Source organism: Amblyomma maculatum, chromosome 3, assembly GCF_055883805.1.
Source record: "Amblyomma maculatum isolate TAMU_Amacu chromosome 3, ASM5588380v1, whole genome shotgun sequence".
Taxonomy (NCBI): Eukaryota; Metazoa; Arthropoda; class Arachnida; order Ixodida; family Ixodidae; genus Amblyomma; species Amblyomma maculatum.
In genome coordinates this window covers 128,198,676-128,217,733 of record NC_139346.1, presented here as the reverse complement: position 1 = coordinate 128,217,733, position 19,058 = coordinate 128,198,676, and the positions used below count along the sequence as shown (strand labels likewise).

General features: G+C 44.8%; 1 protein-coding gene across 1 annotated transcript in view; it reads left to right on the top strand.

Annotated features, from left to right (window-relative positions):
• Nucleotides 1–18,770, top strand: part of LOC146195987 (monocarboxylate transporter 12-like) — a 29,639-nt gene extending 10,869 nt beyond the window's left edge. Inside the window, exons 4-7 of the mRNA XM_084597988.1 lie at nt 1,057–1,408; nt 6,068–6,322; nt 14,213–14,469; nt 17,729–18,770. Of these exons, the coding sequence (XP_084454114.1) occupies nt 1,057–1,408; nt 6,068–6,322; nt 14,213–14,469; nt 17,729–17,958 (1,094 nt within the window). The 3' untranslated portion in view covers nt 17,959–18,770. The remainder of the gene's footprint in view (nt 1–1,056; nt 1,409–6,067; nt 6,323–14,212; nt 14,470–17,728) is intronic.
• The last annotated feature ends 288 nt before the right edge of the window (nt 18,771–19,058 follow it).

The window sequence follows — 19,058 nt, the reverse complement described above, 5'->3', positions numbered from 1 at the left end:
ACCGCCCGACACAGGGGTAAGGAAACATGGCCCACACTACCGAGAGCTGTTAGCATTCATTGCTGCCACAGGCCTGTATCACTATATTTATAGTGACAGAATAAAAAGAGGGCACTGACGTGACCTAATTCACGCCAGGCTCGGTTTGTTTTTATTTGTTTCACGCTGCTGTGCTGCCCGTCGAAGCGAGCAATGGCTGCTTACTTGGGCATGATTACCACGTGGATTTCGCTCGTCCAAAATTTGCTGGGAATACTACGATGTTATAACGCACGAGCGCAGTCAAGCGACATTTTTTTTACATTTTGCGGCGTTTCTAAAAATACTGAAAAAATCGGCCAAGTCGTAGGTACATTGGCAGAAAAAACTGGATAGATTGTATCCGAACCGCCCTCTACACCATAATGAAACCAACATGGCCCCAAACTGAATAATAAATATTTACAAAATTTATCCTGGGTAAATAACATATTGAGCGGAATGTAAGAATGCTTCGATATGCGCATCATATGCCGTTGGTTTCACCAAGCTTCATTATACCGCTTTTTTAAATCATTGTTTCAAATTACGTGACACACCCCGTAATTGTGGTCGCATTAAATAACTATCGGCGGCTTTGCAATCCAATTTTAAGCCGCCAACAGCGGCAAACCAAGACGGGATAAAAGAAAAAAAACGACACTTCAAGTCGTGATTACATATCGGGCATAGCTACAATGTTTCCGTTTGTCCAAATTCGACAAAGCCTTGCTTAAGGTTTTACAGGAGGTTTTACGGGTTTTACAAGAGAGTTCGCCCTCTCTTGTCCTTGGATAGAGGTTAAAAATTAGAGCTCATCCTTTGTCCCTCTATTGTCTTCGTCCGTCTCGCGCTAAGCCTCCTTGTAAATCATGACCTACGAACTAGCCCAGAACTTTAATCCGCTCATGTTCCTTTTTTCAAGTGCAGCGTCTATTATATACAAAGCAAGAACGTATGCCTTTTGCTTAAAGATGAGCTATCGCAGGAGCTTTTTAGGTTTCTTTTATCGCTTTTTTTCATCTGTTCAAACCTCAGCCATCGGGAGCGGCTTGGTGTTCGTGGTAATACCGACGGTCATCAACGAGCACTTCGTCCGCTACAGGGGTCTGGCCATGGGCATCAACTTCGCCGGCTCCACAATGGCGACTTTCGTCTTCCCAAAGATGCTGGAAGCCCTCACAGATGCCTACGGCTTCCGGGCGGCGATGCTCCTCTTCGGGGCCGTAAGCCTCAACTCTGTCGCCTTCAGCCTGTTCCTGAGGCAACCGGCCTGGCTCAAAAGGCGCCTGAATGCCGAAGCCAAGGCGTCGGAAACAGCCGCTAAGATTGCAGCGAACGGATCTACCGTGTGCAAGGCTTCCGGGGACGCCTCCAGCAATGATAACCGGTAAGAGGCTGAAACAAATTATTTTCCTTTTAAGCATGTCAGAATATGAACAGCCAAAAAGACACAATTTACGACTTTGAACGCTCTTTGAAAGCGTACATGTTCTTCGTGGAGAAGGTGTATTCGTAGTACGTTCTTGGTTGACATTTAACAAAATTGTTACAAGCAAACGAGGGGAGATGAAACAACTTGCGGCTTTTGACCAAAGCCATGCTATGAGGAAAAAGGTGACGTAAGGAATGAAAATCACTAAGAATGATACGATTGGGTGCCGGAATAATTAAGGCCAACAAAGGTATTTTACCATCCAATGGCAGAGAAGCCTTTTGAACTAGATAGATACTTGATCACCGTCCGCATCCAGCCCAGGAAAGTAGGTTTGTCAGCATTGTACACAGGTGCAAGTGTGGCTAATCACAGGTTATATCCTACTAGCACCCCATATGTTTACCACTTGCTTTCTGGAGTGGCACGGAAAAGCAAACTGCAGATTTGCATAGAGTTCCATGTCTAAGCTTCATCTTCCTGACATATGCGACCAAACACCTCTAGGTCGTGCCATGATGTCTTGCAACAAATAATTCATGCATCGTCGTTTTCTTGCAGCGTATATTATTCTTCAGCAGATAGCTGAAGACATAATTAATCTTGAGCTGTATTGTTTTGATGAAGTTTTGTCGCGGTGCCAGCACATAATGTATAGCTTGCGCTCTCTTAACCCGCGCAAAAAGATTCTTTTTTTAACGAGTGCCGCTGCCTTCAGCAAATAATGAAGCAATAAAATGGGCAAGTGCCTGAATCAACAGCCTCGCGAACAGCGTCACTATTTGTAAGACGTTGCTTTCTTCCATGCTGTCAGGAGAAAATCCTGTGGCAGATTCGTATTGACTTCTCAATTATATTATTTGCCAAAGGAACAGTACATGCTCGAAGACGTTTCTTCTTATACTGGGCACGAAAGACAATGCACTCTGAGGAATAGACGAAACTGAACTTCCTGTAACATTAGCAACAAGGAGTACACCAACGTATATAAAAATATAGAAGTGACTTCTATTTACAAACAATTGGTTATGGTTTAGCTCTGATTAAGCTTAGTTGAATTACTGAAGCAACGGCGGAAGCTTCTTTTGCCTGCTACCTTATTCCCCTATCACGTCCTATCATGTAAGGTGCTACATTGTTGGGCACACTTAAGCTCATCCTTTATGGGTATGACGTGAGAGCGTAAGCTACCAGCCCACATATACAGTCACGTTTCAACCAAGCCATATGGACGTGCCTGCGTGTCGTGTCGGATAACGAGAATGCAAATGGTTCTGGTAGTCTGATTCTGATCTCACCATCCCATATGAAAGGAGCGACCCGCGTTGGCAGCGGGGTAACGTGAATTCAAGTGTCATGGCAGGGCCTATAGGCAGTTAACTCGGGCGCTGACGCGGGTTACCGCTCGGTCTCGCCCATACCACAATATTCTCGAGACTTCTAACGATAGACGACGTGGTAGCCAGGTCGAAGAATAGTGAGAAGTGGCAAAATCAAAATCGTGGGCGAGAACACGCATACGGCCACACTGCCTACGTGGGGAGTGACAAATATTTGCTGTCATGCATTTGCCAGATAAAAGCATAAGCCACTAAGAAAGGATAAAGGTCAAATGGAAGCTTACAAGGGCCGCTTTTCCTTTTTCCAGCGTAGCTTCTGAACGCATATTTCAGGACTGGGCAACACATGTAAACAACCATAAAAGATAGAGAAAGAGAAATTAACGGAAGGATAAATATCTAAGTGAGGTGGAGGTAGGGCTACGGCACCGAGTGTATTGAGAAAGGTGCCTGAATCTGATCACACTATATACAACAACTTCGATACAGCTTATATATATTCCACACATGCGCGACATCGTTGGGGGTTGTGCCGCGATATGTGCATAATTGAAAACGGCTCATTGATCATTTACACTATTCCTTGCAATGTAAAACAGTAGACAAAAGAAGTGCAACAAATGCTACAAGATACGTGGTCCTATTTGGTGTTGTCCTGTCTTTAGAACAAATATAAAGAGCCCTCTCCACGTGGAAAGCACAACCCTGACTGCCACGTGGACGCTTCATATTAAGCTTCTGGTGCTACCAGAGAGCGCCTGTCTTTAACCCGTCCATGAGTTCAGTAGATACCATCGTGGAAGCATTACAAGAGGAGAGGTAGAGAGGGATTAGAAATCACAAAATGCGAGAATCAAATGATTTGGGTGGAGAGCAAGCGCCATACTAGTCGTGTTTGCAGATGCTGCCTTGAGCAAGTTGTGCCGCGCCACGCTTGCGGTGGGTGACCAATTAAAGATCCTGCAGCTGTCGGTGACCGATATTTTCCCTTAGCTGTGTTATCTGTTGGCCATACCACGAATTCTATTTGTTATGCATTTAAATATATGAATACAATGCACGCGGTGGGCTGGATCTAGCTGTATAATCAATATTCATGCTATGAAAGAGCACTGAACAAGGTTTTAGGGGCAGCCTCAGTTAGCAAGCGGAACCAACGTTTTGACAAGTGGACTTAAAACAGACTAAGCATTGTTTTGCTTCAAAGATAGTTTTAGAACCCTTGAGCTCCAAACTTAGTGCCCATGGCATAAGGCGCATGGAACATTTGGTGAACACTGAGAAGTTATATTCAGGCGCCTTTGTTAACCTGTGGGGCACGCGATTCTATCCCACTTGTGGGGTTATTTTGAAGCTCATTTCAGACTGAGTAAAAGTCTGTTTTTGGGCATACGGTTTCATTAGTTTGTTACTGAGAGGTGAGTCTATAACCTGCTGTGCTAGAAAAGGGCAACGTTTAGCGTGTGAACAAGATTCAACTCACCATCCATCTTTTGTCCTAGAATGCGAAGTACTTGAATTCGGTGTTTCAATGGGTCCCTGCCCACTGCGGGCTCCTTGGGAGTGAACAGGCCCATGTTGAAGCGAAAAACGGACTCATCAATGGCCTCCAAACAGCTGTGCCTTTTTCAAGAGGTGACACGACGTGCCTTCTTACGAGTTGTATGAAGAATGCTACAGCAGCTTACTGGGCCCAGCCAGACGCCCGACACATTCGTCTAAGAAGGCTCGATCAAACATTAAAATTTTATGTTCCGTGTGATATTCCGCGTCATCAGGCATGCTTACTACATAGACTTCGTTTAAACGAGGCTTTCACGCACAAGTACTTACATTTAATTGGACAGATGCACTCGCCGGAATGTTCAACTTGTGGCATCCCAGAGACTGTGGACCATATATTATTGGTGTGCCCAGCGTATGCGCGCGAAAGAAGTGGGCTAGCGGCTGCTCTTTGCCGTTTTTTGTGCGCCAGCGGGCTTGATTAGCGCTTGTAAAACAAGATACTGTATCTCTATATATATTTCATATGCCTTCTCCCACATCGTCACCCATCATGACCTTCTTTCTTCTCTCCTTCCCCTTCCCCAGTGCAGAGTAGCAGGCCAGATTCGAATTATTCCGGCCAACCTCTCTGCCTTTTCCTTTCAATAAATACATCTATCTATGCATCGATCAACAAAGCTTGGTTTTTAGCTATTAAAACGAAGAAAGTTTTTCAATAACTGCTATTAAGAGAGAAGTGAGAACAGCGAGTAGTCGGCTAACCACGCAGTTTTGGAGTGCACTCCCTAATATCGTTTAATTTAGAAGCCTTTTTCGAAAGCACATACATATGTACATGCTTCCGATAACATTCTATTAATAACTTAGAGCCTGAATTCAGTTATTAATAATTTCTTGATATTTTAAGTGAAAACTCAAGTGAATTCAAGTACCACTTGGAAGCTACACCGTGTGTGCCTGCGGCGATAGCAGGGTCGTCGAAAGTACTTTCAACGGAGAGTTAGAGACGAAATCACTAAATTCTTAAGGATAATAAAATAAAATAAAATTAACGTTGGTAGTGAGTAAATTGCTGATGGCTACAAAATGCAGATTGTCGAAGAGGTTTTCCAACAATAAAATGAATCAAACATGTGTCTTGCCTTTAATATAAACTTAAAATGTTAATTGGTATTAATTTGGCGCTCTTTGGATGAAACAATAAATATGAAAGCTCCTGAAATAGAATTGTGAAAATACGCACACTAGCTTTTTTTGTAGGAGAGTTTCACTCTCTATTCAGGAAAAGATTTGAGAGAAGCTTCAGAGAGAAGAGGTCGTTTCAGAGAAATTGGTGCTTTCAGACAAATATCATACAATTCTGTATATTAGCAAACATTATAACTTTTTATTGGTGTAAATGAAAAGTGAGTGCGAACTTTTGACCACCTGGGGTTCTTTCAGTGCACGTTAAAGAACCCCAGGTGGTCATAATTTTCGGAGTCATCCACTACGGCGTCTCTCATAGCCTGAGTCGCTTTCGGACGTCAAACCCCACAAACCACATCTCGCTTGAACATGAACTTGAGCTTAAATAGATTAAACTAAAATGACATAATTGAGGTAGTTTGTGAAAAATACTTACATCCAAAATATTCACCCAAACACAATCGATGCGCATAGCCTGCGCTGTAACCTCGAACAAAATCTGAAATAAAAATAAGTCAACTGGGTTTTCTACTGTTGCCAAGAACTTGCTCTGTTCATACAAGGGCTTCATTCTTTGCAGGCAAACCGGCAAACAACGCAAACCAGTGACACCGGGCTCATTGCGACATGCGCTGACGATTTTCTCGTGTCCCATGTTCTACGTGGTCGCCTACTCGTACATCGCCTTCATATTCGCCTTCGAGTGCTACATCTCGCTGCTGGTGGATTTCGCCACTGACAAGGGCGTCAGCTTTTCCAAGGCCATCACCATGCTCTCTCTGAGCTCTGTGGCAGACCTGGTGGGGAGGCTGACACTCCCTCTCGCCGCCGACAGGTCAGTATTTCAGGACAGTGTTGAGGCAATGCTCGATGAACTATCGGAGACGGAGAGAATCAAAGGGCAATCCTTAACGACAGTTTATTTTAGTAGTCGTAGTTTTTAAAATATTTTTAAAATTCATAACAGATGGTACCTTAAAGATTTCATAAATACAGGCCGAGGCTATTAAATATTTCTTTCTTAGATTTTAAACTGCTCTAAGGTATTCTGGATATTGTTTTTATATATGCATCCTTAGAAACTATACATACCAGGCTGCGGCATGTGCAGTTGTTTTCTACGTTTTATTTTAAACAAATAATTAATTGTTTGCATGCAATATGCTAATCAACGTTCAAAGCCGCCATTATGAGAGGTACAGTCTTTGCCGAAAGTTGACTCCAATTATTGTCGAAAACAGGCTCCTGAACCAGATCGTATGCCCCGTATTGTAATCCCATTGTCCGAGATCTCTTGGAGGTAAGGAGATTTTTGTCCTACTTTGCATAACGAACTAAAATCAATGCTAAAGGAGCACCACTACGCGACTTGGAAAGCGAGTCCCTGGGCTTTTCTCGTTTGACAAAGACTTTTAATCTCCTTTTAAAATTATCCTGATCGACAAAGTTGTTGGAAACATCTGAAAAATAAGCATTTCAAAGCACGTTAAATTGTACTGCACAAATTGCAAACATTAAACGTATCATAATCATGCTACCTTCTTGTACAGCTCGCAATCAATAACAAAGTCTCTGTTCGGCCAATCAAATGCAAGCGTTACCTTCTTACAATTGTGCAGTGAGGGAAATCCAGCTTAACGAACATTAGGATCCGTATTTTGAAACTTTGATTGTTCCGGCCACAAAAGATAGGCAGATGAATTGTCTTACACGCTGATGGCCTTCAATTCTACAATACAACACTTGTATTAGAGTTCAAAATCAAAACTCGAGCAATTATTAGCTAAATAAACGTCTAATTGTCAAACTCTACGCCATGCATACTGTCATCCTTGCTGCCAAACCCTTGGGCATAAAATGTACTAATGTGTCTCTTTTATTTTTAATATGCAAGTCAGTCAAAAGCAAGAAAAAGAAAGCCTGTTTAATGCGCAACCTTTTTACACACTCTGTGTACTTGTTGCTTCCAAGACAAGTGGCAATCAAACATAAGCCCTAAATACTTCAAGGAAACACACTATCAATAATAGATTCTTCAATGCATATTGTCACGTAGCCGTTTAGGCCCGTAACCAGAAGGTTGGTTTTAATAGGGGGGTTGACCTAGAAGGCACAGAAGAGTAGGTCCAGAGAGCACTGAGAGACAGCAGCCGACTTCAGCTTCTTCTCAAAACGCCACGAGACCACTTCTTCCAGTCCGCGCACGAGACTCGATGAGCTGCCGCCTAGCGGCTGCTGTTGCACACGCTACATTACCCCCCTCTCTAAAAAAATAAATGCGAGTTTGATGAATTCAAAAGCAGAAAGAAAAAAAAAATAAAGCGGTAAAGCAAGAAACATGCGGTAGGCGGTGCGCTAATTTTCTCGCGAAAAGTACGGTTTCATGCGCACGACATGAGCAACCTCGGATTTCTGCTGACGACGAGTAGAAGAAAAGCCGTCCGGAAGCACTTCGTAAGTCACGTCGCTCAGCTGACGGAGCACTTTGTATGGGCCAAAGTACTGTTTCAGAAGTTTTTCGGATAGTCCCCGACGTCGAATCGGAGTCCAGAGCCACACCCTGTCGCCCGGTTCGAAAGTCACTACACGGTGGCGGTGATCGTACCGCTGGGCGTCTCGACCTTGCTGGTTTCGGATGCGTGCCCTCGCCAGCTGTCGCGCTTGTTCTGCGCGTTGAGTGAACTCCTCGGCGCCAACTTCGAGGTCACGGCCGTCGTGGGGCAACATGGCTTCGAGCATTGTCGAAACTTCACGGCCATACAATAAGGAGAAAGGCGTCATTTGCGTTGTTTCCTGCTGCGCCGTGTTGTACGCGAACGTGACGTACGGGAGGACGTCATCCCAAGACCGATGTTCAACATCCACGTACATGGACATCATGTCGGCGAGAGTTTTGTTCAGACGTTCTGTCAAGCCATTAGTTTGTGGATGGTAGGCTGTTGACCTGCGATGGGTAGTGCCGCTTAGCTGCATGACAGATTCCAGTAGCTTGGCAGTGAAAGCAGTGCCTCGGTCCGTTATTATAACTCTCGGGGCGCCGTGCCTGAGGACTATGCGTTCGATGAAAAATTTCGCTGCCTCGATTGCCGTACCACGCTGGAGGGCCTTCGTTTCAGCGTAACGCGTAAGGTAATCTGTAGCGACAATTATCCACCTGTTGCCGGAATCAGAAATTGGAAAAGGACCCAACAAATCCATGCCAACTTGTTCGAATGGGTATCTTGGCACTTGAACAGGATGTAGTAAACCGGCCGGTTTCACAGGCGGTGTTTTTCGTCGCTGGCAATCATGGCATGTTCTCACGTAATGGCGTACTGCGGCCGCAAGGTTTGGCCAATAATAACTCTTCTTAATTCGGGCCAGAGTTCGAGCGAAGCAGTCTTGAAACTGAAAGAGTAGCCCAACGAGTCTGTCCTTCTCTGCCGGTGATAGAGCGGGATTCACATCAGGGTTGAAGTTGGGCGTTTGGCTGGCAGACGTGTTGGTCTCAAGAACAAAGCAGCCGTGGGCTGCTTCTCCGACACCTTCAAAGTAAGCTACCGTGGTGCCTTTAGCGATGCGTTGCCGTTCGTTCCCGAAGTTCGTAATCAGTACGTGAGCTAGACCTTTAGTCAGATGAACTATACCGCGTGCAACACAGACTCCATGATGTAACAGAAGCTCTATGTTCTGTTCGGCAACACCGGCAGCACAGGACTGATCGTCGCACCTGACTGCGACGAGAGCAGACGAACGCGGCGGCATGAATACATCCGCGTCAACGATGCGTAAAGGTGCGTGGCGTCTTTCTGAGTCAGCGGTCATCGTTTCAGGCGTCGAAAACGTTACAGTACGGCGAGGAACATTAATAATCGCCCCATGCTCACGTAAAAAGTCCATGCCGAGTATGAGATCCTTGCAGCAGTGTGGCAGGATAACAAAAACGGCTACAAAGGCTGAATCGGCGATGGTTACTCGGGCAGTGCATCGTCCGATCGGCGTCATAAGGTGACCGCTAGCAGTACGAATTTGCGGCCCCAGCCATTCAGTTTTCACCTTAGAGAGCCGATCTGCGAAATTTTTGCTTATTATTGAGAAGTCTGCTCCGGTGTCTACCAAAGCTGTTACTGGGTGTCCGTCGACGAGAACGGAAAGGTCGGCGCTAACAACTTGATCGGCTTGAGGGTGATTGGGAGTTTCGGATTCATGTGGCGGCGGCGGCATCCTGGTCACAGCATCGGACTGAGTCTTCACGGGGGGGTCTTCGGGATATCGGTTCCGTTCGTCAGCAACCTGCCCCCCTGAGGTCGCCGCCTTCAGTTTCCCCGGTGTGGGCTTGGCGACCGGCGCCTCGGCGCATCATTAAAATCACGGCGGGTAGGTGACGAGTAGCGCGCGGGAGAAGACTGTGTACGGTTGCTTGAACAGGTTGCACGGGTTGCGAGGTATTCCTCGATTTCTGGAGGGCGTTCGCCGACCCGGGGACGCGGGGAATCCCGAGAAAAACCCCGAAGACCGAGCTCACGGTATGGACAACGACGGTACAAGTGGCCGGGTTCTCCACAGTGGTAGCACAGCGGCCGTTGGCGAGGAGTGCGCCAGACGTCTGCCTTCCGAACCGGTGGCTGCATGACGGGGCTCTGCTGGGGCGGTGGCTGGTAGGAAGGCTGGTAGTATAGTGGCTGAGGAGCGAACGGCTGTATGACGAGGCTCTGCTGGTATGGTGGCTGGAAGGACGGTTGGTAGAACGGTGGCTGCAAAGTGGGTGGCGGCTGTGCTTCGAATCGAAGCTGTTGCGCAGGAGGCACTGCAGGCCGACGAAGAGCCGCTGCGTAGTTCATAGAACGTGGCTCCGACGGTGACTCAGGCGGGGACAATGTCTGACGTATTTCTTCCCGCACGGCTTCGGTGACAGCCACGGCAGTCGGGTTAGGTGATCCAAGGTTGAACTTGAGGAGCTCCTCGCGAACTACCTCGCGGATGAGCTCACGCAGAGAGTGATCGTCAGTGGATCCGTTCAATGTGGCCACACTGCTGAAGGGCTGACCACAGGCAGACTCCGTGCGCCGGTATCTTTGCTGCAGGGCTCGCTCAATGAGGGTAGCTTCACTGATGAAGTCCGCGACGGTTTGAGGTGGATTCCGAACCAGACCAGCGAAGAGGGGTTCTTTTACGCCCTGCATCAGGTGGCGCAACTTCGCTGATTCCGTCATGTCGGGATCAGCCCGTCGGCAAAGACGCGTCACGTCCTCAGCGAACATGACCACGCTCTCGTTTGGTAGTTGCACACGAGCTTCTAGGAGGCGGCGTGCGCGATCACGGCGGTCATGGCTGGAAAAAGTGTCCCGCAGCTGCTGGCAAAAGGAATCCCAGCTTTGAAGACTGGCTTCCCTATTCTCATACCATGTTTTTGCGCAGTCCTCAAGGGCGAAATACACATTGTGCAGCTTCTGAGCAGGGCTCCACTGATTGAATTGCGCCACTCGCTCGAACTGGTCGATCCAGTCGTCGACATCTTCCCCAGTAGCGCCATGGAAACTGGGGGGCGTACGAGGCTGCTGAAGCAGCAACTGGTGCTGACTTGCCTGTGCCATTACAGAAGTCTCGAACTGCTGATCAGCTGGCGTCGGTTCAGGTAGAGGAGCGAACTCCGGCGCCAGACCTCGGAGGCGACGGCTGCGGCGATGAACGGGTGTCGACACGAGCGGAAGCCGGTTGGGACTCGATGAGCGGCTGCGAGAGGCCCGAAACATGTAATTCAAGGCCTCACCTCCACCAGTGTCACGTAGCCGTTTAGGCCCGTAACCAGAAGGTTGGTTTTAATAGGGGGGTTGACCTAGAAGGCACAGAAGAGTAGGTCCAGAGAGCACTGAGAGACAGCAGCCGACTTCAGCTTCTTCTCAAAACGCCACGAGACCACTTCTTCCAGTCCGCGCACGAGACTCGATGAGCTGCCGCCTAGCGGCTGCTGTTGCACACGCTACAATATAGAAAAAAACACGAATCAATACACTTCTGTTTTGAACAAAAATAACACTTTTTTTTTTTTCAGTGTTTAAAGCTAGATGAATATTATATAATCAAGTGGAGACGTGTACTAGTTTATTGTTTATAGCATTTTGCAATTACTGAAGCGTGTTGCCAGTAAAGACAAGTGCAGTATCATCCACGTACATCGAAATTTGACAACGCTGTATTGTTGCATTCAGGGTGTCAATAATAAAAAGCGAAAACAAAAGAGGTCCCAGAAATGAACCTTAGAGTACAGCACATGTCGTATTTTAATATGCAGACTTGACTTGCTTCTGTCGTGACACCATATGACGCCCTATGCTTCCAGTTTCATTAAAAGAATGGAGTGTGAAATAGTGTCCAAAGCTTTCTTTATGTCTCTAAATATGCTTGCAGCAACGCTATGACTATGAAGAGCAGATAAAAGAAGTTGTGGTAGAGTAAATACAGCCATTGACGTGGACCCGCTAGTTTTTATTGTATATCACAGGATTGCTCTAGCTGGCAAATTTCTAACCTCAAAATCGCTAGCATTAAATTATTTAGCTTATGAAGTGCTGCTTATTGCAATGCTCCAAAAAGCAGGCATATCATATTCATCTTATCAAACATAGCTTATGTTTGATCACATGTAAACTAGGTGATGGTGTCGGTACCTTTTTTGGTGTTGGCTAAAATTTTTAGGCGGCATATGTATTAGAATCATGTAAGCATATTTAGTATGTGTAGATATCGTATCGTCAGCCCCATTTTGGACCTGCTTAAAAAGTTCGGTTTCAGCCTACCATAGTGGTTTATAGCTTAGAGGTCAAAGCTGGCTGACATCTCTTAAATTCATGTCGCGGCACCTCCATTTCAATGGAGGCAATGTGCATGGCACCTAAGTGCCATGCACTTAAAAAATAGAAAAAACTCCAGACGATCCAAATTATTCTCAGCGTTTCACTATCGCGCAGGTTATAGGTAGCCTTTGAAACGCTGATCCCCATACAGAACTAAAATCCTAGCATGAATTTTACGCCTGTGCGATTGATGGAAAACGAAAGAGTTTTATGAGAAGGTTATTCTTACTCCAACTGATTTTGTATTGCATTGCGAGAGTTCCTTGTAACTAGGCAATATTGGTTACAGAGTTGTTTCTGTGTGTATCGCCTTTTATTTGTTGTCGTACTTTTCTCACAAAACTGTAATCGCAATTCTTCTGGCTTGCTCCTCCTATTACTCACGGTGACACAATATAGGCAGGTATCTTCCCTTATCAGATTTAACCGGCTCGACCAAGACAGTGATGTGTTATCTACATTTCGAAATAAAGGTCAAATTTCATATTGGTTTCTTCTGGTAGCACTAAAAAGTGACGCCAGTGAAAACTGGAATGTTTATTAGGTCATAGTTCTATATTACCACTCTTGCGATGCCTTTGCTCGCACGCTGGCATGAATTATAAAACGGAGCCTTGCCAAAGAAAGACATGGGCATCATACTAATATGTCCAAGGTAAAAAAATTACGAGACACTTTGGCGACTGAAGTGGATTAATGCTAAAGCCTGAGTGCCGTATTCTGCTACGCATTCTGCTACGGGTAAAGTTAGCGACTACATGTGTCACATTCTGCTAGTGCATTGAGCTGTCAAGTGGTGACGAGCGTCGAAAATGTTCCAAGCACTCTCTACACAACGTCTAGAAACGTTTATATTTAAATGAATAATTAGTCAATAATTAGTAATTGATCATTAGACACTGCTAATAGATAATTTTTCATTAATTACTAACCCCGCCGGGGTGTCGCTGTAGTACGGCGCCCGACTACTGTTCCCAAGGACGCGGGATCGAATCCCGGCCTCGGCGGCCGCTTTTGATGCAGGCGAAAAGCAAAGCGCACGTGTCAGTGCCCGTCAAAGAACCCCAGGTGGTCGAAATTTCTGGAGTTCTCCACTACGGCGTCTCTCAGTCTGAGTCGCTTTGGGACGTCAAACCCCACAAACCAAACCAAACCAAACCAATTAGTTAGTAGTCCCTTAACTAGACTTTAATTAAAATGATTAGGTATAATTAGTAATAATTCATTAGTTCGTGATTATTTAAAATTACTGAATAATTAGTAATTATTTATTGCTCATTACTAGTTGATGATTAGTCAATAATTATATTAATCAGTCAGTCATTTGTAATTTATCATTGATTGGAATATGGCCATATAAAGCACGCATTCGCGCATACTGCGGTGGTGCCCTGTGATTGATCGAGACCTCTATGAATTCATCCTCATCCCAGGCAATTAGAGCCGCCGCAAAAGCGCGACACTTTTGCTGTGCGACAAAGATGAGACAATAAAGGCTTTCGCCTTAAAAATTGTCCTGAAATGCATTTCCGGGGCAAGCCTAGTTGTGTTTCCTCTACACTCGTGAGCGAATGTCCCCCCTGAGTCCTAGCATCCTTTTCTTCACTCTTCCATGGAGCTCTTTTTATTTATTTTCCACGCCTCTTTTTCACTAGAGCATGGCCAAGAAAAGCAATGCTGTCATTTAGCTGAACGAAACGGTAGATTAGGGGTACCACGCAGCGTTTTGCCTGTGCTTCAATATTATGAAATGCGATACAATACTCTATGATATTCCTTCACCCCTCTGTCACCAGCAATACTTATTTCTTGAACATCCCGAAGTACAGCTCACGCTGTCGCATACACTGGTTTACTTTAATTTACGCCACACATCGCTTCCAATTCTATAGGGGCTACATCACCCGGCAGACGCTACTCACCGTTACCTTCCTGAACCTTGGGACCCTGTTCGTTCTCCTACCGCTCGCCTCGAGCTACGCGGCGGTGTTCGCCTTTGCCACAGCGATTGCCTTCTGTATCGGCGTCGCCATCTGCCTCTTCTCGGTGCTGCTTGCCGAGTATGTCGGGCTGGATCGTGTCTCCATGGCGTACGGCATGGTGTCCGGGTTCTCCGGTGTCACTTCACTCTTCAAGCCACTCATAATTGGTGAGTACGTGCAGACTGCGAATACGCTGTGCTCTACTTTAATATTCAACGAATAACAGAACTGGTATGAAGAAAAATGTTAAAATCTGAATCTAAGTCTAATTATAGGAAAGACACAAAACTTATCTTCGAATTATACAAGCTACTTGTACAGTTGCAAGGCTCGCATTGAACACAGTAAAAGGCACTGTCTAGAAATTGAGTAGAGGAGGCTAGTTAAAATTACGTTTAAAAGAACCCCGCGTTATTGTTCAAAAAAGCGACTTAATGGCAATCAGAAAACTACCAATGTGACAAATCGGCGCAAACTGGCATGTGATAATGATTACGGAAGAAAGATCGAGCCAGTGCAGATCTCGGCCCATCTTCTCTGCCCCAGCAATCCCACAAGTTCGTACTCGGCAATAAAGATGCAAAATGAAAGCTAATACATATATGCCATTCAGGAAAATTTCCCCTGTGTTCGTTTAAGAAGTTTTATTACCAAGCTCAAAGTCACACTCCGTCCTGTTGCACACCGTGTTAATAAATCCTTCGCCTTATGAAGCTGTCGCCTTTGATCGCACTCGGCGGCACAGACACTTTTTGACTACCTCTGCAACAACCACTGCAGAGGTCCCCCTAGGAGGCTTCGCAATAACAGAAAAAATGGAAAGGAAAAATTCCTAATCATGAAAGCAGCTTTAGCAATGCGGATCGCGACCGACCAAAAAGCGCTGTAGCAGAAAAGACTAATAGCAACGATTTAAAAATATTATCGAAGGAAAACAAGCACTAAAGTACTCTAAAAGTTTTATCATACTCCGAATGTAATGCGTTGTTATCCGTGTTGAAGCCGATTTCTGTATCTAGAGGAAACGGGGCCTCGATTAGTTTATCCCCATTTCTTGTATTGCGTTTAAGCCAAGACATTACCAAAGAATCAGTGACAAAATGTCGTTATCTCGTTGATATTATTCCTGTTGTCGCTGTTTCCTTTCCATCATGATAAAAAAAGATTCTCCTATTTGTCTTCTTCAAACCTTTTTCAAAATTTCTTTTCAATTTTGCTTTAAAACGATTTCAATCTGTTTTCTTGACTATTCTGAAACGGAACGTGGTTTTGGTCATGTTTACTGTACATTTAAAAAAAGTTATAGGAACAATTCTCAGCGAAAGTGATCACCTAGTCACTATTTCGGCACTCGTCATAAAAACTTTCTTCTTTCATTTTTATCTTTCGCACTTTACCGTCTTAGCCGGACAGCAGTAGTGTGAGTGGAAATGTGAAGCACAGCGAAACTGAGTCGACCATAAAGAAAACAGGAATGGCTCTGATTCACAACGGACGGCTCTTCCATTAAGCAGCAATTTGGTTAGGATGGGCGCGAACAATTATTTATTATATGCCTTTCCTGCCAAGGACACTAACCTTCTTTCAGGTGGACCAACGTACGATAGACATAAAAGGATCAGCCCACGCAGAAATTCGCCGAAGCATTAGTGATTCACTCAGAGGAGGATCCGAGCATCGTCATGCCTTCGGTCGCGCTCACACACACAAAAAAAAGACTGTCTTGACAGCAAAGACGGCACAGTTCCAGGCCTTTCCACATCATCTCCTAATAAGTTCATAATTTGTATCGTCCTCAGTTTTCCTTTGTAACATCATCAGTCTGATACAGCGACAAAGGTTTTCAACTCTCATTTTCGTCTGTTCATTGTGTGAAAGCAAGAAAGTTCCTCCGTTGTCAGTCAGTATTGTGTCTGTTTAGCTCCTTCACCTTCTCTAGTTGAAGTTGAGGTTATTGTAGGGCACTGGTGTGATTAGCCATGCGTATAATGCCCGAAGCTGCTCTAGTGCAGGGATACGTAAGTTTTGGAATTCATGTACACACTTGACACCTGGGAGAGCTAAGATTGGCGTCGCCGTGCATGTCGCTTGCAATAAAAAAGCCAACGGAAAACCTCCTGTCTCGACTGCGCTGTTATGTTTCCTCCCAACATGTCGTTAGCTCAACAAAGTGCTATTTTTGCGTTAAGAGGGAAAACAACAAAGCAAAGAAGAAAATAAAGCTCATTTAAAACGTAAATCCAGCATTTTAAATGTCGAATTTTGACTGAACATGAGAGAAATAATTGCGATCAAAGCAAAAGCATTAGTCCATATCGATGCCGCTTCTCCTTGTGTAAGACGAAATAAACAAACAAAAAATTTGGTATATCATAAAGTTCGCTACGCAGCGCAATCTGGTCAAAAGTAGTGTATGCGGTCATGAAGTAAGAGGACCGTCAAATTTAAAGTGGTCCTCTTGAAAATGGGGTCCCTCGAAATTCCTCTAAAATAAGGAACGCCGAAAAATAGCCGAAAAACGATACTTAATCAAATATGCGCAGTAATTCTTTCGATTGACCGTTGTCTAGCACAATATTTGAAAGTCACACAAAGGCCTTTGCCACTGAAAGGCTCATTGTCATCACAAAATTCGGGGAACTCTGCTAGTGCGCCCCGAAACGTTGACACACAAACATTTTGGAGCGCGAACTAAGGCTGGAAAGCCATCATTAGATGCTACGAAAATTTGGCAAGTGGCCTGGGCGAGCCTCCAAGTTTTTCTAAGTCCGATGAAGGCAGCAACCACTTTAATATATACGGTACACCTCTATTCGGAAGAAAACGGTCCTAACTCGCCAATCACAGACCATCGGCTGCTGCAATAAAAAAAAACGATTAAAATAATGAAAAACATGAAAATAGGGGAGAAGTGACATTTGGAACAAATAACCTTGAATATTGAAGACCTCACTGGAAAACAACGTTTAAGGCAAAAGACATTTCGGGTAATTGACATTTCAGGTAAATAAACTTGCAGGTAGAGAACCTTCGGAGTAAATATCCTGGATATGAAGGACTCTTGGGGTAAGATATCTTTAAGGCAAACGACCTTTAGGGGACATAAGCAGGCGGCGAGCCCTTAATAGTGTCGCATTACTTGTAAAAACATGTAGGGGCCCTTATTTCGTGTTTTTGGTCAGTGTCATTCGATGACTTATTCATAACACCAGCCTTCTATTCATGTCGTTTGTATACTTCGTAATGTTTTTCTGAATGTCTCATCCCATGCAACCAAAGTTCGCTTGAATTTGCCTTCAGAATTTGTCGAAAATGAATCGCATTTTTTGCTCAGGAAACTAGAGTAAATCCAATTTTGCCAGACTTAAAATTTCGAATTATTTTGAAATATTTCACATCTCTTGTGACGTTGTTGCCATTTTACAGGCTACTTTCGGGACCAGGTTGGAGCTTACGACAACCTGTTCATAATTTGCGGATCGGGGGTTATCGTTGGCGGCATCATCTGGATGGCCATCCGGTTTGTGCACAGCACCAGGCGGACCAAGAGGTGGATACTGACCAAGCCGGACCACAACGGCCGTGGCGATGTTGCTGTCGTGTCACCAAAGTGCATCTATAGCAAAACTGATCATCCTGCTGTTTACATGCCCTGAGATGTTGGAAAGCAGCAGTTGCTCAGTCCTTCCTTCATTCGCCATTTCCCCTCCATCACGTGAAACGTTATAGTAGTCTCTCAAGCTCGCTTTCAACGCATCACCTTCATTTCAGCGTATATTGTTTCTTCTTCATATTTGTAATTTATTTTTCACGGACACTTTTATACTTCCATGAGGAGTTGCTTGTAAATTATATAGATTCCATTGCTGAGGAAATCAACCTGCTGGCGGAAGGGGCCATTATCAGGACACTTCTACCATGCTACATTTTCATGTGTCAACCCCAGGAATCTCGCCTGCTGCAGTGTGTGTGTGGTGTAACAAAATTGTTTCAGCAAATTGTGGCGGTAATGGTTCTACTATGGTCGAATAAAACAGTAAATCTGCCTTTCGTTACAGCAAACAGGCTAAAAAAATGGTATAATTTTGACAAGTTAACATTAACTCTCACAGTTGCAGTTTGCCGCGAAATCTTTCAATTATATTGTTAATTGCGCAAAATTCACGAATTATCTTTTTAAATGACACATTTCGGTGACTTGTTTCAAGAAATTGGAAGCCGTCAACAAAACAACGCTATATCAGTTTCTGAAACGAATAAAAACTCATTTTGCAAAGGCCTGCGGCTCCAGAAATTGCGGCGTTATTTTATCTGCGTGTAAACGAAACGCAACACATTGAAGGCTCATGAAGCTTCGGTTAGACGCGGTGTCCGCTGATAACCTGTTGCAGTGACCACGGCTGAAGTCTAAATACCTGCTATGTACTTTACCGCCTTATGTGCATTATTTTGTAGTATCGATCTGAAAACATAGACCCACTCAGTCGGTTTCAAGTTTGCATCACCTTGTTCTTGCATCGAGCTACATGGAAAGAAAATTAGAAGGCTATGAACTGCAACGCTTGCACTTCCACGTCTTTCTGAGCGCCGTAACTACTGCAATTGACACATCATCAGCTGTACTTCTCTGCACCGATACATCTGTGTGTTTAATGCATTCATCTTGGTTCGCGCTCTATTTCTTCGTAGGTTTCTTTGTTGTAGCGCGTGGAAGCCGAGATTCAGAGCCGACTGGCCTCTTTCCAAGCAATGCTTA